General features: G+C 42.3%; 4 protein-coding genes across 6 annotated transcripts; 2 read left to right on the forward strand and 2 right to left on the reverse strand.

The window, feature by feature from the left end:
• The first annotated feature begins 967 nt into the window (after positions 1–967).
• On the forward strand, positions 968–3,346 carry LOC146367300 (alpha-2-HS-glycoprotein-like). The gene is made up of 7 exons (XM_084913365.1): positions 968–1,249; positions 1,610–1,717; positions 1,808–1,889; positions 2,006–2,160; positions 2,254–2,349; positions 2,481–2,552; positions 2,676–3,346. Exons 1-7 carry the CDS (start codon positions 1,052–1,054, stop codon positions 3,144–3,146), a joined length of 1,182 nt encoding a protein of 393 aa, XP_084769491.1. The 5' UTR covers positions 968–1,051; the 3' UTR covers positions 3,147–3,346.
• Positions 3,347–5,470: 2,124 nt separating this feature from the next.
• On the forward strand, positions 5,471–7,487 carry LOC146367301 (alpha-2-HS-glycoprotein-like). The gene is made up of 7 exons (XM_084912550.1): positions 5,471–5,685; positions 5,874–5,981; positions 6,072–6,153; positions 6,270–6,424; positions 6,518–6,613; positions 6,745–6,816; positions 6,939–7,487. The coding sequence occupies exons 1-7, from the start codon at positions 5,488–5,490 to the stop codon at positions 7,371–7,373; spliced, it is 1,146 nt and encodes a 381-aa protein (XP_084768676.1). The 5' UTR covers positions 5,471–5,487; the 3' UTR covers positions 7,374–7,487.
• Positions 7,488–8,181: 694 nt separating this feature from the next.
• On the reverse strand, positions 8,182–13,441 carry LOC146367302 (uncharacterized). 2 transcript variants are annotated; one of them, XM_084912549.1, is made up of 7 exons: positions 12,025–13,441; positions 11,697–11,864; positions 11,495–11,616; positions 11,253–11,418; positions 10,789–10,904; positions 10,582–10,717; positions 10,043–10,171 (listed from the first exon to the last, which is right to left on the reverse strand). In XM_084912549.1, exons 1-7 carry the CDS (start codon positions 12,296–12,298, stop codon positions 10,158–10,160), a joined length of 996 nt encoding a protein of 331 aa, XP_084768675.1. In that variant the 5' UTR covers positions 12,299–13,441; the 3' UTR covers positions 10,043–10,157. The 2 variants fall into 2 exon arrangements, with proteins under 2 accessions (XP_084768674.1, XP_084768675.1); XM_084912548.1 differs by having other exon boundaries at positions 8,182–10,717.
• Positions 13,442–13,544: 103 nt separating this feature from the next.
• On the reverse strand, positions 13,545–19,577 carry LOC146367303 (profilin-2-like). Of its 2 annotated transcripts, none has more exons than XM_084912552.1 (3): positions 19,198–19,577; positions 17,769–17,961; positions 13,545–15,347 (listed from the first exon to the last, which is right to left on the reverse strand). In XM_084912552.1, exons 1-3 carry the CDS (start codon positions 19,324–19,326, stop codon positions 15,250–15,252), a joined length of 420 nt encoding a protein of 139 aa, XP_084768678.1. In that variant the 5' UTR covers positions 19,327–19,577; the 3' UTR covers positions 13,545–15,249. The 2 variants fall into 2 exon arrangements, with proteins under 2 accessions (XP_084768678.1, XP_084768677.1); XM_084912551.1 differs by having other exon boundaries at positions 13,545–15,674; positions 19,198–19,569.
• Between the last annotated feature and the right edge of the window lie 1,893 nt (positions 19,578–21,470).

Consider the following 21,470-nt stretch of genomic DNA (forward strand, 5'->3'; position numbering starts at 1 on the left):
AACTAAACATGAAAATGATAAGCCAAACAAAAACATTATGGACTTCCCTGCAGTCTCTGCACGTAGCAGAGGCTGCAGGGAAGTCTTTTAAAAATGAAGTCTCTGCCACAAGATTTCAATTTTAAAAGTAGTTGGGAAAAATCGAAATTATTTTCAGGAGAAGCCAAACAAACTTGGGAGGTTGTTCTTGTGGCAGGCTGCTACTAACAAAGTGCCTAAAGATACATTTTAAAGGGCTCATTCAAAGCTAAATCTAAAGAAATGGCCGTGGCTTGAGACTTTTGCACGGTACTGTAACATATCTGTGATTTAATGCCGAATGGAAGTGACCGTGTGTTTTTACTAAAGTTAGTAAAAGCTTTGTGAAGTATTCTAGAGGGAATGGAAAAACTCTGCGGCGGTCCTCAGTCTGCACTTTATTGCTCATTTGAGAAAACATTTGAAATCTTCTCATCAGTATCTCTGTTTGCGGCCTGCTGCTGACCTTGAGTGACACTGGTGTAATAAGCAGATGGTCGCTGTCGTCATGCCCCCCCCCCCCAAAAAAAAATCTGGCAAACATCCTGTTTTTTTTCTTTTTTTTTAGTATCATTGAGCAAGTCCGCAGATCCCTGCTGACAGTGGGGCCCAGCTCTGTAGTTGACCAGCGTGACCTCTGTTGAGGGAGACAGCTGGTTATACAATACGAGTGAACCCAAAGATCTTCTCACATGTAATATTTGATATATATTCACGGCAGACATAGAGACAGGTATCAGTATATGTTGCAGGAGTGTGACACTAAAACTGATTTGAACTAAAGGCTGCTCGTCCCACGCTAGACTTTGTGAGTTTCCATTTGCTTTGGCAGTTATCCTTAAAAAAAAAAAAAAAAAAAAGCAGCACCATGTGACGCAAGAGTCAGGAGGGATGAACATGGTGTTTAACTTGGCTCTGTTTTTATGTTTAAAGTACAGGATATATAAGCAGCGACCTGCAGCAGCTCTGCCTCTCATCTTTACCAGTGTCTGCTCGTCTGTGATACCTTATTTTTGTTGCATTTCACACAGAAATGAATCTCCTGAGCTTCACTGTGGTGCTGGGACTGCTGGTGGGGACATGGGCTCAACCCATCGTGCGAAGGCCTCTGTGCGACTCCCCCGAGGCGGAGGAGGCTGCTCTGGTGGCGCAGGATTACCTCAACGCCCAGCACCATCATGGCTACAAGTATGTACTGAACCAGATCGACGACATCAAGGTCTACACGAAGGTAAGTCAGCAGGTGGAGGTGCTGTTTAGTTACATACAGAAATGTGTGAACACAGTAGACAAGAATAAAGTTTACTGGGAAGAGAAGAAGGATAAACACAAAGTGTAGCAGTCCATACTGCATAATGTTATAGACATTTTTGTTTATGGTGCCCCTCTCTTTCTAACTTTTTAGGACATTTTCAGACTAAATCAAAAGCAGCTATGTGCTCTAATTTTGCTAATAGGAGCTGTTATATGTTCACCTGCATCTGGAATAATATATACAGCAGAATTTAGTCAATTACCATTTTATGCACTACATTTTTTAAAAGTAATGTAACAATTGTGCATTGATTTGTATATATTTTTGCTTATTCAGCCAGACGGAGATGAATACGACATGGAAGTTGACCTGCTGGAGACAGACTGTCACGTGTTGGACCCGCTGCCTCTTGTCAACTGCACAGTCAGGCCCAAAGTACAGACGGTGAGACGCAGAAGCTCTCAGGCTTCGACTCCTGTAATTCAGTCGATATTAGTTCTGATCAACCTACTTTGATTCTTCGTTCTCTTCCAGGCGGTAGAAGGAGACTGTGATGTGGTGCTGAAGAAGGTTGGCGGTGTTCTGAAGGTCATTGCATTCAAGTGCAAATCAGAGGGTAAAGATCACAGATGGTGCTCTCATCCAAATGATTACAAAGAACAAACCACAGCAGTGTCCATACATACTGCATGTGTCAATAACCTGTATGTGACTTTCCTGCTTGACTTGTAGTATCCACAGAGGATTTGTGTTTGGGCTGTCCCAGCCTCCTTCCCCTCAATAACACCGATGCGCTGGACTTTGTCCATGCCTCTCTGACAACCTTCAACAACATGACAGTGAACACGACACACGTTCTTCTCGAGGTTGGAAGGTTGTCATCACAGGTCAGACAGTCAGGATACTTTTTACCAGATGTAACACAGCTGCATGCTTTAACCTGCAGCTGTCAGTTCATCAGTGCTGTTTAATACTTTCAGATTGTGTCTGGTGGGCCCATCTTCATAACAGAATATGTGGTTGTTGAGGGAAACTGCACCGAGGATCCCTGCGTGCCTCTCAACGATGCCATGGCTGTGAGTACACAGTAGTAAAAGCACTCAGTTTGTTTTCAGGCCTGTTGAGCTGATCTGAGATGGAGAAATGTTCAATCAGGTCACCAGATGTTGAAAATGAACAAAACTGAGAGCTGTGTCTCTCTCTCCAGGCTCGTGGGATTTGTACAGCCAAAGGGACAATCGCCCAGCACAGTGTGGACTGCAAGATGTTCTCCACTCTGGTAAAATACTGCATCTGACTTCTAATATGTTCTGATTCATAAAAATAAAACAACATTCACCATCTAACGTTCACATAGAAAACATTAAGAACTGTTTTTCTCTCACTGATGTCATTTTTTTAGATTCCCATTGTAGATGCCAACAGCACTGCAACTGCAGACCCCGTCCTACCACCAGTGGTTCATGTGCACACACACGGCCTGTCACACAAGCACGGCCACAGCCACCACAAACTGACGGCTCTCCACAACCCCCATCAAAACGTCCTGTTATCTGCAGAGTCACATGAATCAGATGAAGTTGTACCTGTCGTCCCTGCTGCTGCTGCTCCAGCTGCAGACCCTGCTCTCGCTGCAGATCCTGCTCTCGCTGCAGATCCTGCCCTTGCTGCAGATCCTGCCCTTGCTGCAGATCCTGCCCTTGCTGCAGATTCTGACTCAGCTGGAGAATCCTTATCGAGTAAGGATAGGTCATCTAACTTCAAGAAGAGAGATGTATCTGCTGCAGCTGCTGCCGTGGTTGATGCTCCTGCTGTTCAAACAGGACCAGTTACTCTCGTGCCAGTGTGCCCAGGAAGAGTCAGATTCTTCTAAGTGTCCAAGTCTCACAGACTCTATACTTGCTTTCATTTGTAGCAGAGCACCTTTGATACATTAGCCATTTCCAGTAGATGTAACAAAACACCAACCAATGAGAAATAATTCATTGTTTTAAACTGTCAAATCAGACAAGCTTCTCTGTCAAATTGTCTGTAAAGATGTTGAATAAATCTCAAGTGAATTTACAGGGTTAATGAGGACACACTGATCATTTGTACTGTAGTCCTTGCCATCATTCTGCAAAGTCCTCTAGAACGATTTCAAAAGTCCACAGTGCTGTTTGCCTGTTGTGTTGACTCATGCCAATGACCCTCCTGTGAACCGGCTGACATTTCTGATACAGCCATGAACAACAGCAGCTTTTCCTCTGCACATCCATGCTCAACACAACTCAACATTTCAGAAATGAATGAAAACACCAGGATACTCATACATCCAAGTATGAAAGAGTTCACACTTCATAATCATAAGAGGCTATTTAAAGATTTCAATGTGAAAATGTTGATAAGATATTTTATCCAATCGACCTGAGTTTCTCAGGTTACAGACAGACAAACATACAGGTCAATGCTGGTGAATATGGGCAAAGTCTATTAGTGAATTTACAAGAATGGATCAATGTTCAGGAAGCTGCGGTTCATGGTAAAGGACAAATTAGGTAGTCTGAGTCTAAAAAGCGATATGATGCCCCCACGGGCTAAACTGATAAGAGAAGCAGCCAAATAAAAAAAAGTTGTCCTTGGTTACCCACACACGAAGAGATAAGATGATTTTTATACCCACCTGCTCTTACACCAGCTTTCCAGATGTTTTAGACAGTCGTTTTGAACCCATAAACATCCCACACAGAACTCAAATTCTCAGCTTAAAAAAAATACAAAGCACAATTTTGGTTACTGAGCCCTAATGAGGCATTCACAAGAGTCCAAACAGTAAGGTTGTGATGTTGGTCAGTATCCTCCGGACCCTCATTTAGTTTCCTTTAATTTATATGGAAAACCTGGAAGTTGTGGGGCAGCCACCTTGAAAGGTTTGGAAGCTTGATGAGGATCAAGTGAAATAGTGGGTTTATACTCACTTTTGCTCAGTGTTACTGTTTGCCCTCTATTTCCAGAGTGTACAACCCATCCTGAACAGAAAGATACATGTTTTTTCCTCTTAAAGGCAGAGAATCAAACATATATGCACACCGTATCGTTTCCTATAGACAGGTTGAATAATGAGCAGAGGTGACCACATCTTCAGGATGTCCGACTGTGCTGAAAACACATCTGTTTGAGGCCAGAGTTCATGGCTCCCAGCTACCGCTCACTGTAAACTTCAACCTATTAAACAGTAACTTTCCACTTAATAGAATTTATTGGATTCTTAGAGTCACCCTTTTCCCAATCAAAAATCATTTAGATGCCAAAGGATGCTTTCATACTGAAAACACATGCACTGCTCCTCAATTTCCACAGCTAATGATATAACAGCTCGTTAGACTGAATATATTCACTTTTTCTTTATTGTTTATACTGAGCACTGCTGTTAACAGAGAAGGACTCGTTTTAATCACAGCAACATTTAAATGTTTGTAACAAATTGTGGCTCAGGCCATTGTACAAGTCTACATGAATTAAATGAGTAAATTAATTAGCTTTAAATGATGAACAGGGACAGAGTACACAGACAAGTGACACAAAACTGAAACAAACGTGTCCGATCATGAGAAAAACTTCCCTCATGAAACCTATAACAGAAAATGAACAGAAGGTTTTGCTTTCTGTCCTGCAGATGTCTTCCTGCGACACCGCTGAGGCTGGCCTTAAGACTTTTATTGCACATGTTGTGACATAAAAAAAAGAGGGACACGAGTCCTTTAATGGGAGTAAGATGTAAGCTGACATGCACAACATAAGAGCCTAACATAACTCAGTCTTTATGACAGACATACAGATTTTGAAAAAGGAGTTGCAGCAGAATCCAGGTAATGTTTATGTATTTAGTGCTGGTCTTAAACATGAAACAGGACTTTTTTTTTTTTAAATGGGGAGACGAGGGAAATTAAATTTAGCTTTAATTTTGGAGACGGGAGGTCCACTTTGCTTTTATGAGTTCGTCCTGAATCTTGCACGTGACCACTGAAGAATTCTGTAGCATTCAGATCATTAAAGGCCATGATTTAAAAAAACAGAAGCGCAGTGTGACGCAAGAGTCAGGAGGGATGAGCATGGTGTTTACCTTGGCTCTGTTTTTATGTTTAAAGTACAGAATATATAAGCAACAGTCTGCCTCTCGTCTTTGCCAGTATCTACTCAACTGTGATACTTTTAATTCACACAGAAACACAGAAATGAATCTCCTGAGCTTCACTGTGGTGCTGGGACTGCTGGTGGGGACATGGGCTCAACCCATCGTGCGAAGGCCTCTGTGCGACTCCCCCGAGGCGGAAGAGGCTGCTCTGGTGGCGCAGGATTACCTCAACGCCCAGCACCATCATGGCTACAAGTATGTACTGAACCAGATCGACGACATCAAGGTCTACACGAAGGTAAGTCAGCAGTCAGAGATCAAAAGCAGCTATGTGCTCTAATTTTGCTAATAGGAGCTGTTATATGTTCACCTGCATCTGGAATAATATATACAGCAGAATTTAGTCAATTACCATCTTATGTACTACATTTTTTAAAAGTAATGTAACAATTGTGCATTGATTTGTATATATTTTTGCTTATTCAGCCAGACGGAGATGAATACGACATGGAAGTTGACCTGCTGGAGACAGACTGTCACGTGTTGGACCCGCTGCCTCTTGCCAACTGCACAGTCAGGCCCAAAGTACAGACGGTGAGACGCAGAAGCTCTCAGGCTTCGACTCCTGTAATTCAGTCGATATTAGTTCTGATCAACCTACTTTGATTCTTCGTTCTCTTCCAGGCGGTAGAAGGAGACTGTGATGTGGTGCTGAAGAAGGTTGGCGGTGTTCTGAAGGTCATTGCATTCAAGTGCAAATCAGAGGGTAAAGATCACAGATGGTGCTCTCATCCAAATGATTACAAAGAACAAACCACAGCAGTGTCCATACATACTGCATGTGTCAATAACCTGTATGTGACTTTCCTGCTCGACTTGTAGTATCCACAGAGGATTTGTGTTTGGGCTGTCCCAGCCTCCTTCCCCTCAATAACACCGATGCGCTGGACTTTGTCCATGCCTCTCTGACAACCTTCAACAACATGACAGTGAACACGACACACGTTCTTCTCGAGGTTGGAAGGTTGTCATCACAGGTCAGACAGTCAGGATACTTTTTACCAGATGTAACACAGCTGCATGCTTTAACCTGCAGCTGTCAGTTCATCAGTGCTGTTTAATACTTTCAGATTGTGTCTGGTGGGCCCATCTTCATAACAGAATATGTGGTTGTTGAGGGAAACTGCACCGAGGATCCCTGCGTGCCTCTCAACGATGCCATGGCTGTGAGTACACAGTAGTAAAAGCACTCAGTTTGTTTTCAGGCCTGTTGAGCTGATCTGAGATGGAGAAATGTTCAATCAGGTCACCAGATGTTGAAAATGAACAAAACTGAGAGCTGTGTCTCTCTCTCCAGGCTCGTGGGATTTGTACAGCCAAAGGGACAATCGCCCAGCACAGTGTGGACTGCAAGATGTTCTCCACTCTGGTAAAATACTGCATCTGACTTCTAATATGTTCTGATTCATAAAAATAAAACAACATTCACCATCTAACGTTCACATAGAAAACATTAAGAACTGTTTTTCTCTCACTGATGTCATTTTTTAGATTCCCATTGTAGATGCCAACAGCACTGCAGCTGCAGACCCCGTCCTACCACCAGTGGTTCATGTGCACACACACGGCCTGTCACACAAGCACGGCCACAGCCACCACAAACTGACGGCTCTCCACAACCCCCATCAAAACGTCCTGTTATCTGCAGAGTCACATGAATCAGATGAAGTTGTACCTGTCGTCCCTGCTGCTGCTGCTCCAGCTGCAGATCCAGCTCCAGCTGCAGACCCTGCTCTCGCTGCAGATCCTGCCCTTGCTGCAGATTCTGACTCAGCTGGAGAATCCTTATCGAGTAAGGATACGTCACGTCACTTCAAGAAGAGAGATGTATCTGCTGCAGCTGCTGCCGTGGTTGATGCTCCTGCTGTTCAAACAGGACCAGTTTCTCTCGTGCCAGTGTGCCCAGGAAGAGTCAGATTCTTCTAAGTGTTCAAGTCCCACAGACTCTATACTTGCTTTCAATTGTAGCAGAGCACCTTTGATACGTGAGCCATGTCCAGTAGTAGCAGTAGGAATAATTTGTTTTAAACTGTCAAATCAGACAATCATCTGTGTAAAACTGAATGTAATGCTGATCATTAAATCTTCAGTAAATGTGTTTATAAATCAAAACAATCGACTGTGTCAATACATTTACAGGCCTAGTGAGCACACTTATATGTACCATGATGCATTCAGTCATTCCTGCAAAGTCTTTCAGAACAAGTGCAGAAGTTTACAGTGCATTCAATCCTGCTGTGAACCCGCTGACACTTCTCATACAGTCATGGAAGAAGAACACACACACACACACACACACACACACGCGCGCTTTTTGAAGATTTCATTACACAGGCAATATGACATTACACAGTATATTTTACTGACAAACATTGTGTGCTAAAACAAATGAGAGCAGTGGAACACTTGATTTTCAAGTTCACCACGCAAGCACTCATCCACCCACCCCCAGGCAACTGTTTATGAATGGGCAAATTCCATTTATTGCATTTACAAGAACGGATCAATGCATATCATGCTAAAGCACAAACAAGCTGGACAAACAGGTTCAAAAAAGGCTGTGTACCTTCCAAGTGTAAGAAGCGGATATTATGGCCCCACTGGGTAAACTGATAGCAAAAGCAACCAAACAGAGGTCGTCCGTCACAACCTACGTCACAGCAGATATGAATTCTATGCCCTTCTGCCCAACACACACTCCAGAAAAAAAAAAAAAAAAAGTTCAAAGCACACGTTTTGGGTAGTTGCACCATTTATTCACATTGCTAGAAATTGCTGCTTTCACGCTTCCAACTTCAATGCTTCATCTGAAGGAGTTCAAGAGACATTCGTACGAGTCCAAACAACAAGGGTAAGGAGTTCAACACCTGCCTCAGCTACACACTACCACCGGCTTAGTGATCAGCTTCTCAGCCCCATCCTTGAAACATCTTTTGAGCATTATGGGGTGGAAACCTGTTGCTGGAGCCTAAAGGAGTCGAGAAGTCTTTAAAGGATTCGTGGAATTTTAGCTTTAACTGTGCTGCACCTAAAGGTGGCTTGTAGAGGGAAAATATAAGTGGAGGGCCATCCGTAGTAGGAGAAAGGAATGGCAAACCGGAATTGTTAATGTCATCATTATCCTCATTTTCATTATCATAATCATCACCATCATCATGGTTAGCATTACCAGGCGAGGGAGCGGGAATACCTTCCTCGAGCCACTTGGAGAGTTGTTCATTTCCCTGCAGGGGCTTAAAATTCAGTGGAGTCTGATGTTTACCATTCTGCTCTTTTGCAAGATTTTGGGTCATAAAATTTAAATCAACAGTCGGATCTCTGTAAAGCTCGGAGGAATCCACGAAGCTGTTGGGCTCCCTGCCTGGTGGTTCACGCTGTAGCAGCACATAATTCCCAGAATAGAAATTTAGAGTCTGCTCATGTTTGGAGTTTGAGTCACTTATGAATGGTTTTAAATTGTTCGGGAACACAGAGTTGTTATAAGTGGATGCAGGAGCGTGCTGAAGCCTATCGAAAGGAACCATAAAATGATCAAGTTCCTCTCCAGGTGATTTATTGTGTTGCTGCTGTGAATTTGGGTTGTTAGACATAAAATTAGGCCACGTTGGACGGTTCAAGTTCCCAGTCAATAGTTGACCGTTTACCTGCACTGGGGACTTAATGTTATTCAGCTGATATCGCCCTGCTGGGTCATAACCTGAAGGCAGAGGTTTAGAGGGATCATTGTAGTCATCTGAGAATTGGCTGTGTAGATACGGCCAGTGGGCATGCAGTGAATTAGGTGCGGGGTTCATGCGGTTCAGTGGTTCATGATTTGCAGTCCAACTTGGATCATTTCCTCGCGGTGTAGTAGGGTTGCCATCTGGTGGCTGTAAATATAATTGCTCCACATTTTGAGCTGGAAAGGGGTGCAGTGAGAGGGGCACAGAGGTGTAAGATGAAGCAGATTGTGCTGCTTCAGTCGGCTGTTGAGGAAGTCTTGCAGAACCCACACCAAACTCAAAATATGAAGCTGTAGGTGGAAATGAAAGATCTGGAAACAAGTGAGGCACATCTGCACAACTGCCAGCTCTAGCTGGAGTAATATGGAGAAGCTGATAAAAAGTCATTTGTGTACAGCAGTTAGACAAGGAGCACACAGGTTGCAAATATGCAGAGCTGAGCTGAGGATCTTGCGGGGCTGTATAACTATTGATAGTTAGTGGAATTGCAGATTCAGGATGTTTTTGGTCACTGGGTTTAGCAGCACCCTGTGGCTGCAAATAGGTAGCAGAGGGTAATGTCACAGGCTGTAGCAGCTGGAGCTGCTGTGGGTAATAGAACTGGTTAAGTAGGTGATGCATCTGACCCTGTGGATATCTGAGAAGAGGTGGTGTGCTTTGGACTGGATTTTCCTCATTTGTTCCAGCTGGTGTATCAAATGTTTGACAAAGTTTGTGCACTTGTCCCAAAAGACTTTCAGCTGCTGATGCCAAAGCAGCATTTGGATTTCTGGCAGGCTGATTTTCAGGGCACAAGTACATTTGCTGGTGTACCTGACGCTGAGGGGCTTCAGGCTGTGGTGGCTGAGGAACAGTGGAGGGGTTTGTAGCAGGCTGTACTTCGGGCTTTGGTTGGGGGTAGAAGTGATAGAGGTGGGAAAGTTGGTTCTGTGCTTTGGGTTCTGCTTCCTCTGGTTTTTCAGGTAATTTGTGATATGGTGGATGATCTTCAGATGCTGAAGGCTGTGAGTAAAAAGAAAATGAATATGGGGGTTTCTTGTCTTGGCTCTTGGGTTGGCTTGCAGGAGGTTCCTGAAGGAGACTAGGCCGTGGGTTAATTGGGCTGGGAAGCAAATGTTCTTCAAACTGACCTGCTGGTGGTTTAGTTATTAGTGACAGTGTAGGGGCACGTGGCTGAGAATAAAAAGGGGGAAAATGTTGCCATCTTTTCCCTGCATCAGTTTGGACAACTGGAGATGAAGCATGTCTAGGGTTCACTGCGGGTGCAGCAGGTGTATTGACCAGACTTGCAGAGTAAAAGAAAGTGGGGTGGAAAGGACGATCCGTATCTTCTGGCCACTGATTCAGCATATCTGAGTTCTGAGGAAGAACCGCTTGATGAGGATCATGAGGAAAAGTCGACGCATACACACCTTTGCTCGGTGTTTCATTTTGCCAATCGGGATCCTTTGCCGGGTTTTCTGTGAATTCAGGCTGAGCTGGTAATTGTGATGGACAGGAAATTGTTGCTTCTCCATCTCCAGCAACTTCCAGAGTATACAACCCATCCTGAACAGAAATACAAGTTATCTTTCTTCCTAAGAAAGGGAGAAAAATCAAAACAAACATGCACAACATACCTTTTTCTCTAGGCAGGGCGCATAATGAGCAGAGATGACCACACCTTCAGGATGTTCGACTGTGCTGAAGCCACATCTGTTTGAGGCCACTGTTAGTGGCTCCCATTTACCGTTCACTGCAAAATAAATGGCAGGCAGGAACTCACCTTAGGTTTCCTACTCCTAAAGTCATCTTTTGTCCCCTCTGATTATAAATTAGATGGCAAACTAAGCTATCATTTAGAAAATATAGAAAGCCATATAGAAAGCTAAGAAGTTTAGACAAAAAACAAAACAAAACACGCACACTGGAGTTTGGACCATCAGTTAACCTTAAGGGAGTCTAAATTACATGAAAACGAAGTGGTTGTCATAGTCACACAGGGTTTGGAAAAAGTATTTGTAGGCCAGTTTAGCCAACATGTCATGTCTTTAGTGCTGGTTTAAAAACAAAAACAGAGACATGATGGGGACCAAAAACTCACACTTAACTTTAATATTGGAGACGGGCAGGGTCCACTCTGTTTTTACAAGCATGTCCGCAGTATTGCAGGTGACCATCGGAGGATTCAGTGACAGCGAGCCCATGAAAGGGCACGACATCCTCACTGGTATGCCCCACCAAAGCAGTGGGAGAACATAAGTGTCCTCCTGAAAGCAGCAAGGAAGCTATTATACATAAGCACGTGGTTAAAATGTGCAGTGCCTTCAGATCACAGTGACCCACCTGGAGAGCGACGAAGCAACCATCATAGGGTGCGACTAGGACCAGATCTCGTCGTGTTGAGCTGATGGTGTAACCGCAGCTCGACGGTAACTTGGACAGGGGCAAAGGAGACAAATGGCTTCCTGGGGGAGACATTCAGCAGGAGGAGGGTGTAAAAATCATTACATGGAACTACTACTCAGACCTTAACATAATTACTTACCCCTGTCTACGAAAAGCAGAGATCCAGGGGTAGAAGCAGCATCATGAACCTGAAGCGTCATCGAGTCTAGCGTACATTCAACCTTTGGTTCCATCTTAAGGAGTCGTTCCATTGCCTCCAGGTCGAGACCACCATATTGTCCATCTGGTTGTTTAGCTTCCTCCCAGGCTTTCAAGAGTAGGGTTTGAAATTAGTTTTAGAAGGTATGCAGTTGTTTACTAGAGAGGCCCTAAAACACTATGAACACAAAATCCTTTACAAGCGTAAGAGACCAAAAGTTTATTACTTTTAAAAGCCGTGGCTCACTTTCAATTTTAACTTTACGTACCCACGTCTGCCTGGTAATCTGTTTCAACATCCCTGGTGTTGTTTGTGGTCTTGTTTCTGTTGGGTTTAGGACCTCGCAGCAGCTTTTGCCCAATTGAAAGTTTTCCATGATGCTGATGACCTTTAGCTCCACTTTGACTAAGCGTTGAGTTTCCACCTAGTTCATCCAGGGCTTTAAGCCTCGTCAGTGTTGCACATTGACAAAGTGAAGCAGAAAACAAAAAGAGCCCAAAATACAGTGAACCATTAACACCCCTGCTCTCTCTACACGCCATTGGAACAGAGGAAAAAGCACTGCCCCAGGACTGGACCACAAAAACTGATCAGTCCTCTTAGCATGTAGTGCTAAACCTGGTCTTAATTTTGACTAATCAAACACCTAACCACAGCAGCTGGTGCCAATGGCGCAGTTAAGAGCAGGAGTTCAGTCTGTGGCTCTGACAAGACAACAAGATTTACAACAAGTTACCCTGCTGCCATTTTTCTAACAGAAAGTTTTCCTTCGGCTGAATGATGCTATACAGATTTTTAGTGACATTATATTTTATGGTAATATAATTCTTCTACAGCCTGTTTAGTGGCCAATTTTCAGACTTTTTGTTGCTTCATTTTGTGTGAAACATCTTTGAAACTTTTTTAAAAGAAAAGTTGAATAAAATCTCAAATCAAAACTCCACTGCAATAATAAATCACATATGGATTGTGTTGCTGTCCGTGTCTCCTTTATTCTGGTCAAAGTGTGGGTAGTGTGGGTTTGGTGGGCAAGCAGCAGCTGTACTAAACTCAATACTAAGCAGTCAAACACTGTTTAGAACCACAAATTTTACTGAAATCTAGCGCTCGTCCTGAGTTTCCAAATTTGAGTCCCACTCTGAGGCAATGTGCCTGATATGGTGCATATCTAAAATCTCGTGTGTTTCTCTACTGAAGCAAAAACAACATGCAGCTAGTTTTTATACAAGACAATGTCGTGAGACTTTTTTTTGCAAGTGAGAAGATGAGTAAAGACATGACTGATTTTGTCTCAGAGATTTAGAGCTGTGTAGCCATCAGATTATCACCCAAATCCCATTTAGATCAACACTTTATTTTATTGTTTTAACCTTAAAAGTTTGCCCTTAACTACTGAAAATACCAAAGCAGCCCGAGCAGATCAAAGCGATTTCCCTTTGATGGCAGCCTGCAATTTATTAAAACTCTGTAATTCCTACAGATTTCAGTCATTAAACACTTCAGCAAGTTTATTTCTGGGATTTGGCAAGACTGGAGTGCATTCTCCTATTAAAGAGTGGAATGTGATGATTCACACATTAAGTGTAGCAGTAGCGTTCTCCTGTTTGATCATAAGATCTAGGTCAGTGTTTCCCCAATCAGACTATGTACTGTTGCTAATTCAGTGTATCATTAGCACAATAAATTCAAACTGCCCCAGTTACAGCTATAATCACTAAAACTCCTGATTTACTCCATTAAACAAAGATTGAAGTGATGAGGCAACAGACTGGACATACTGGCTTTCCCTCTGGTTGGAATAATGTTTATTTGATCTGTCTGTAAACAAGACGTCTCATCGATGCATGGCATTTGAAACAGCAGATTTTGTGGCAGAAGGAAACTTCCCACTCAAAGAAAAGTGGACAAAATATTCCAAACTTTTTTTTCCCCCCGTCGTTTAATTCTGTACATATTCCACAAAGTCTGGAGATTACTGATGCCAAAATATCCCTTAGGAAAAGTGCCATTAAAAGTTACTTCTTGCTGGGGCAGCAGTTTAAAAATCCAACTTGTGGTAGCAACAGATCATCAGATATTGATTTTTTTTTTTTTTATGGCACAGAATACACAGTTATTCTCAGAAAAAAAAAATTCACAAGACAACTTACAAATGTTCTTATTCCAACCAACACCATTTTCAATATGTTTAGTGTACACAGCATCTTTTTTTTTTTTTTCTTCTTTTAAATATATTTCTACGTACCGTACTATGACAATTTGTGAATACACCTTTGATGACTAAAGCACAAGGCAAATAATCCCAAGGCGCTGGAGCCCAGCAGCCTCAGTTTACAGTCAAAATGCATTCATACTGTAGTACAATGACATTTCAGTTTCATCGGTTAATGAACAAGAAGTTAGCGACAAATCAATTAGTGATGAGAAGTTTAAGTAGTGTTGAAGTCTAAAGAAGCAGTTACATGTTTTACAGTCATCTCAAGTAGTCGTCTTAATGATTTACAGTCAACAGGTGATGCCAACAATCATCCATCAGAATAAGCTGAAGGAGTTCTGATAACCCTTTTATATTGACAATTGGTCCAAAGGGAGGGAGACTTGTGGGGGAGAGGGGGGTGTATGCATGTAGTGATTTTACAGCAAAATTTACAGATAGCAGGAGATGACAGACAGACGTCTCAGCTGGCACAGAGGTGGAATGTCTGCTGAGACTCCCGAAATATAGTGAAGTGAGACGACGACCTCAGTAATGGGTGACCTTACACAACAGCCCAACACCACATCGTTAACTTTTAAGACCACATTCAGGTACAACAGCAAAGAAAAGCATGTGATGGAGGGTTGAAGAAGTTGTGCGGCGAATCGGTACACACATACAGGACTTTAGAGGAAGTTTGTCATTTCTTTAATGGAGGCAGATGAGAAGATGGTTTTGGCTGGAATACTGCGCTAGGACAGAGGAGGGAGCCGGGCTGGGATCCAAGTGTTACAGAGAGTATGCATGCAACTTTTAAATGCCAACATGCTGATTTAAAAAACAAAACAAAAATAACCCAGCATCTTTTAGTAATGCTCAAAAGAAGGGGAAAGAAAATGTGTAATTATGCACCTTCACCACCATCACGTGTACTTCCTGTTCAAATACTAGCCACTTGCTGCAGTGAATGTTATACAAGGCGAGTCCAAATTTGTTGAACGCTTTTATTACACTTTGCGATCATATTTGATGCACACTTGTGGTTAACATTTCAATGAACATGCCATTACTGTAGTGTCAGAAACATCAGAAGTACAATGTTTAAGTGGGGAACATTAAAAAAATAAAAATAAATAAAGAGGGTGGTGTTGGGAGGGTTAAGCAAACAAAAGGTTGTGTATAAAAGTAGACTGGATAGGAAGTAACACTGTATGCCACCTAATCCTGGAAGTAGTGTCAACACAATACGGTGAGTGGTAGTGAGCTGCTAAGGTGACGAACGGGTGGAGAGGTTGCTTAATATCCAGACTTCCTCAGGTACTCAGCCATTGCATGTGCTTTCTTGTTAAGATTTCCACCATGGACCGCCTCCTTTCCCATGACTATAACCAATACTGGAGCACACAAGGAAAAAAAGAGAAATGAACAGAATTGAAGAGTCTCCCTCCCCCTACAGGATGGATGGGGGAGGGGGGGGAACAAAGGTGACACAGCATCTTACCACTCTTCATTGCTATTAAAAGTTTCCAAGACATTTGACTGCTTTCAGGAGAAATCTTAACAGCAATATTTCTTTTCTCTTCTTTATGTCCCTCAAATTTTAGCTAAGTGAGCTTGAAATCATTAAAACCCTGAATCCCTCAAGTATTTTGCCATTGAGTAAGCCTTCTTATTCAATCCGCCTCCATGGACCCCTTCTTTGCCCATTACAAGAACCAAAACTGGAAAAGAGAAGAGATAGAAAAGAGACAGTTAAGAAAAAGAGGTAAGAGAAAAGCAGTAAGAGTGTTTTCCCACACACAGGTTCTACTTGGGCGGGCCGCTCAGGTATATTAACAGCTACCTAAATGTGCCTGATAAATGTTTTTGTTCAATTTTATTTTCCTCGTTGAGTCCGACGTCATCTCTGATCAAGTTAACACTAGAAAAATTTCTGCACTCTTATTTTGAAAGGTCAGTTGCTGATAACCAGCAAGCACTGACCATTTCCCTTCGCACGTTTTCTCTGCTGCAGTTTTCACCTGCTGCTCAGTGGATGTGCTTTTGAAGATCCACTGTGAGCTGGAGGTTCACACCTGCCAGAACCTGCAGCAGGTGGAGAACTGGTTTATGTGGCGCTACACCGAGCTCACTGAGGCTGCAGGGAATAATAAGGGCTACCAGCTACAGTCTAAAAACTATGGAGTCATAGTTCAACTGCAGTATGAGACTCACTGAAGATACAGCTGATGACATCGCTTAAAAAAAAAAAAAAAAAGAAAAAAAAAGAAAAAAGAAAAAACCCTTGGGTCAAAGTGCAGACCAATTTATTATTTAAGACAGCTCCTCCCACTTTTACACACACACTTATCTCCCGCCACAAGTGGAACACAAGTATGTGGGAAACACTATTAGAAATGTGACATCTAAGGATATTCAACTGAAGCTCACAGGGCCAAGTGCAGTTTTATTGTTAGCATTATTCATGTTGCCACTTGACACAATACAGCCTCTACACATGTCCTGTGTCACTGAAACATTGATTCAAATCTGCCAAATTCATTAACCAAAAATTCTAGTTCTGTTAAAGACAAAACTGTTAACGGATGAGTGAGCAGTTTCCTGCACAGCCCTCGTCTTCAGTGCACTTTTAAATATTGGTGTGTTTTGCACTGACAAACTGCAGGAAGACCAGTGCACTTGATTAGACCCATTTTCTCAGCTTCTGCTGACCTCTGCGTTTACCAACAAACCAGATGTGATTCATCAGTAATCGCCCAGGGGATTTAGGACAGAATCGCTCCTTTTTTGAGGGTCCTGGCTCTTTCTGCTAAAGAAAGATAATACCAAAAAAGAAAGACACTAATCAAGGTGCACTGTACCTTCCATACAGTTAAGACGGCAGCACCTCCATGCATGTGCTGTTGAATCAAATGTGTGCATTATTTCTTTGACTCCTCGAGTGAGGAACAACATGCAGAGCAGTAGAATAACAGGTGGAAATAGCTCGTGCTTAGGGAAAGAAGAAAAAAAACAAAAAACAATACAACTTATAGCTGAGGACAAAACAGTAAATGAAAACAGAATCTGGTTTTCATTGCAACCAGTGTTTCTCACCTTAGCACCAGGTTACAGTCATTTTTAAACAAATCATTTTCAAGTGAGAACCGATTTAAAAGTATTTAAATTGTTTGGATGTGCGCAATTAGATGGCGCGCACACACACAAAAAAAAAAAAAACCAAAAAAAAAAAAAAAACCGAAGGCGTCAGATCACAAGAACTTTGGTGAGAAACACTGAACAATACCAGAAACCAAGGACCACAAAGGCAAATTGAAAGAAGCGGGGGATATTGTGGCTTATAAAGCTGTACTAATCTTGTAATAAATGCAAACACTAGAGTAACTGTAACTTGAGTCAAAGATGCTAAAACCATGATGTGTTTGAGGCCTACAAAAGATTTTAATCATCAAAATAACACAATTTTCTGCCAACACAAAACTTGTTTCTTCACTAATGTTAAACTATTTCAGTAGTTTTGGCCATCCTGTATCATTTGACCTTTATAGAACAAATGACTAATTAAGAATATAAACTATTAATGAAATATTGGGAAAAATATAACTTTGTGCATCCTGTAGATCTTATTCTGGCTCAGGTGTGGATTACAACCATAACCATGAGATAAGGAAGTGATGTCATGCCGCAAGAGAATGAGCCTGACAAATCTAATTTAAGACATTGCTCATACCCATGTGTTTATGGGAAACAGTAGTGTCTTAGCCTAAGTATGCATTCTGATAGCTGCAGAAAGCTAACCCATAATACGCCTTTACCTTTGCCGGCTCTTCCCACAGAGATATTGTATGTAGGTTCTCCTCCTTGGCTCTTTGTCCTGATGTCCATTGTCCAGTCGCCCTCATCCTGGAGGCTGTCTCTGAGGACTGAACACTTCTTTGAGCCCAGAGTGAGACCGCTGGTATAAAAGGTCTCCCTGTCCTTACCGATAAGGACGTCTATTTCCTGAGACTGAGGAGAGAGAGAGAGGGGCAAACAAAAAAGAAGAGACACACAAAGCAACAGGATTGAGGCGATATTAGTCACATGCCCAAGACGTAGATGTGGTTCCAGTTACATGGCAAGCATAATCCCATTTCAAATAACACAGTATTATTAGGTAGATCAACTTTAATGCATGACTTCTATGCACACATGAATTCCGCACAATAATAATTGAGGGCTATTCTAAATGAATTGCACATGTCTTGACTTTTGGGGATTCATTTCCATCCTTGTAAACACTGCTTTATAATGATTTTTTATGAGAATTGGGTGATTTTTTTTTGCAAAGACATATTCCAATTCTGTTCTGGGTGTCAGACAAAATGATAGAGGCCTCAATTATCTAATATTTTAGAAAGGCGCAGAGAAAAACAAAAGGTATATCATTAATAGTAGCATTCTGGCACCGGTCACGTGTGACAAAACAGCGGCATTAGGAATTACAGACTAGCATCAAGGGAAAGGACCGCGTTGAAACCCGCTCTCTGGATCCTAACACGCCCTGTCCCCAAACCAGGCGATAATATGATCGGGATCCTCTGCCTGCAGGGACTAGCGGAAGTAAAGCGGCGTCTATGCACCGGTCTACCGCTCAAGCAATCCCAATGAATGAACTGAAAACGCTCATTCCCTATTAAAAGACGAGCATTTATAATTGCACTCGTTTCTTGCTCGCACTGATAACACTGCGGGTTTACCCCAGGCTGAACCAAACACCACACATTAGCTTTTAAAAGCACCCGGAGCCGGTAAAGCAGCAGCTTAAAGTTAGCTAATCAAAGCAAGCGTGCACACAAAAGCATGCACGCTCCCTTCAATCAGACACCGTCTACTCACTGGTCTTAAATTAGCTAAGTGTTGTTTTACCCGGGTTCCCTCACCCCTTTATTTTGATTATTACAAGACAGCACGCCATAATTATCTATTTGTGTGTGAAAGCCATTATACGAGAAGCCTTCTCTGAACCACATGAGGTCTAATCCCAACGTTTCCTTAGCTAGAAAAAGCCGACACAGGCCACTGATGAGCTAGCCAGCTAGCCCATAAGCTAGCTCGGCACCGTTAGCTCGTTAGTCGCTTAGATCCTGCGAGGTAACGGTTTCTGCGCTCCTCAGGCTGGTGAACGTCTGCGTGACAGATAACATTACTGCCAAACGAAACCACACTCTCACACCCCCAAACGAGCTCATTTTGACTTCTTACCGTGATATTGTTGAATGTACCACCGGCATGTGCTGCCCAAACATATTTGGCGTCCATATAACCAACAATGGCGCTATCCTGACAGCTGCCATCGGCCATCAGGTTTTCCACGTAGCTTTGCCAAGACATTTTCAAGAAACTGATGATATAAATATATTTAATTTAAAAAACTACACCTATTTTTTAGTGTTGTCGCCAAATAAGAGGCAAGATAGAATGAAAGAAAGCCCGCAGACTAATTTAGAGTCTCCAATCTAACCCACACTTCGACGTTGAGCAACGCGAAGGCTGGGGCAGCAAAGAAAGCCAGGGCAGTGAGGCAGCGGCTGGGTGTAGTCCGTATCAGATCACTCCGCACAATGAGCTCCCTGGCGCTTTTATGGCAGCAGGCGGCGGAATAAAGAGGGACTTATCAGCTCAGCCAACAGTCAAGTCTGAGGGAATGCCGGGATGGAGATTTACTGATTCTTCCATTAACTTCAAGTGTTTTCATGTTGTATGGATGACATGACAAAGAGCGTGAGACCAGACACCGTGTGGGCTTTTACCCGCAGTACACAAAAACAACACGCACTGAGATGCACGTGTCTGATGGATTTCGCGATTATTTTCTCACCTAACGATCCTTCATAATATTGTTACTTAAAATCTGCATTCACCGGCCACTTTGTTAGGTACACCTGTTCATCTGCAAGTAATTGCAAGTATCTTATCAGCCAATCACATAGCAGCAACTCAATGCATTGTAATATGGTCGAGACGACATGCTGAAGTTCAAACTGAGCATCAGAATGATGAAGAAAGGTGATTTAAGTGACTTTGAACGTGGCGTGGTTGTTTGTCTCTGTATTTCAGGAAAAAACATATCGGGGTTAGGGAGCCCTGTGGGTGAAAATGCCTTGTTGATTTCAAAGGTCGGAGGATAATGGCTAGACTGCTTTGAGGTGATAGAAAGGGAATAATAACCCAAAAAAGCAATTCGTTATGTTCATTATTCATAATTCATTATATTCTGAACACACAACACTTTGACCTTGAAGCAGATGGGCTACAGCAGCAGCCAAAGGGTGCCACTTCTGTCAGCTAAGAACAGGAAACTGAGGCTCCAGTCAACAAGATACTGGAAAATGTTACCTGGTGAGTCTCAGTTTCTGCTCCAACATTCTGATGTAGGGTTAAAAAAAACACAAAAAAAACAAGAAAGCATAGCTCCATCCTGCATCATATCAATGGTTCAGACTAGTAGTGGTGGTGTAATGGTGAGGGGGATGTTTTCTAGGCACACTTTAGGTCCCTTAGTACCAACTGTGCATCGTTTAAACACCACAGCCTATTTGTTGTTGAATGTGTCCATCCTTTTTTGACTACAGTGCATTCATCTTCTGGTTGCTTCCAAGAAAGATCATCTCAAACTGCTTACTTGAACATACTAAGTTCACTGTACTCAAATAACCCCCACATCACCAGATCTTAGTCAAATCAAGCACCTTTAGATATGCTCACGAACGTGCAGCCAACAAATCTGCAGTAACTGTGTGATGCTGTCATGTCAATATGGGCCAAAATCTCTCAGGAATGTTTTAAACACCCTATTGAATCCAAGGGATGAAGAATTAAGGCAGATCTGAAGGCAAAAAGGAAGTCCAACCTGATACTAGCAAGGGATGACTACTGAGAGATATAAATCAGTCTCCCCTAAGAAATCTGATTATCTGAGATAAGCAACCCGTATATTTATTATCTGTGTTCTGCTTGGGGTCCTGGAGACAAACTCAGAAGCCCAAGACTGCTTACCATTATCTTATCAGCTTGGAACTTTTCATGACATGATTTTAGATTCTTTTATGTGATTAATATAAAAATGTGCTCAGACTCTAGCTAACACAAATATATGGAAAATTAGAATTATGTTTGGGAATTACAGTGGAACGCCTTTTGCTCATACTTATATACATTACCACATCTATTTGATCAAATATGCTGTCCCAGTTGGACAAATCATTGCACTCGCTTTAAAAAGGTTCAGGATTATGAGATTTGTACTGTTTTTACTTACACTATTAGAAGCATAGCTTTGTTTGTCTCAGACTAAAAAAGACAATTTCTGCATTTAAAATGTGCTTTTTCTTTAAAAACAAAAGTCATCATTCTTGACTACTTAAACATTAGATGATGCCCATACTGCCTTGTTTGCCTTGTCATCCTAACAGCAGCATGAATGTCACATTAACAAGTATTTAACCTTACATCCTTTTCACTGCGTCTAAATGTTT

The sequence above is a fragment of the Perissodus microlepis genome, chromosome 18 (genome assembly GCF_051167445.1).
Source record: "Perissodus microlepis isolate ML-2025 ecotype Zambia chromosome 18, ASM5116744v1, whole genome shotgun sequence".
Taxonomy (NCBI): Eukaryota; Metazoa; Chordata; class Actinopteri; order Cichliformes; family Cichlidae; genus Perissodus; species Perissodus microlepis.

Bases quoted from the DNA above. Each gene is read 5' to 3' on its own strand.
- LOC146367302 (XM_084912548.1), bottom strand. From the start codon at position 12,298: ATGGCGTGTAGAGAGAGCAGGGGTGTTAATGGTTCACTGTATTTTGGG. The intron at 11,865-12,024 runs GTACGTAAAGTT...TACTCTTGAAAG, and splicing joins AGATTACCAGGCAGACGTGG to CCTGGGAGGAAGCTAAACAA. The intron at 10,718-10,788 runs GTATGTTGTGCA...ATTTCTGTTCAG, and splicing joins CGCCCTGCCTAGAGAAAAAG to GATGGGTTGTATACTCTGGA.
- LOC146367303 (XM_084912552.1), bottom strand. From the start codon at position 19,326: ATGTCTTGGCAAAGCTACGTGGAAAACCTGATGGCCGATGGCAGCTGT. The intron at 17,962-19,197 runs GTAAGAAGTCAA...CTCTCTCCTCAG, and splicing joins GTACATTCAACAATATCACG to TCTCAGGAAATAGACGTCCT. The intron at 15,348-17,768 runs GTAAAGGCGTAT...TGTGTGCTCCAG, and splicing joins TGTGGGAAGAGCCGGCAAAG to TATTGGTTATAGTCATGGGA.
- LOC146367300 (XM_084913365.1), top strand. From the start codon at position 1,052: ATGAATCTCCTGAGCTTCACTGTGGTGCTGGGACTGCTGGTGGGGACA. The intron at 1,250-1,609 runs GTAAGTCAGCAG...TTGCTTATTCAG, and splicing joins ACATCAAGGTCTACACGAAG to CCAGACGGAGATGAATACGA. The intron at 2,161-2,253 runs GTCAGACAGTCA...TAATACTTTCAG, and splicing joins TTGGAAGGTTGTCATCACAG to ATTGTGTCTGGTGGGCCCAT.
- LOC146367301 (XM_084912550.1), top strand. From the start codon at position 5,488: ATGAATCTCCTGAGCTTCACTGTGGTGCTGGGACTGCTGGTGGGGACA. The intron at 6,154-6,269 runs GTAAAGATCACA...CTCGACTTGTAG, and splicing joins ATTCAAGTGCAAATCAGAGG to TATCCACAGAGGATTTGTGT. The intron at 6,425-6,517 runs GTCAGACAGTCA...TAATACTTTCAG, and splicing joins TTGGAAGGTTGTCATCACAG to ATTGTGTCTGGTGGGCCCAT.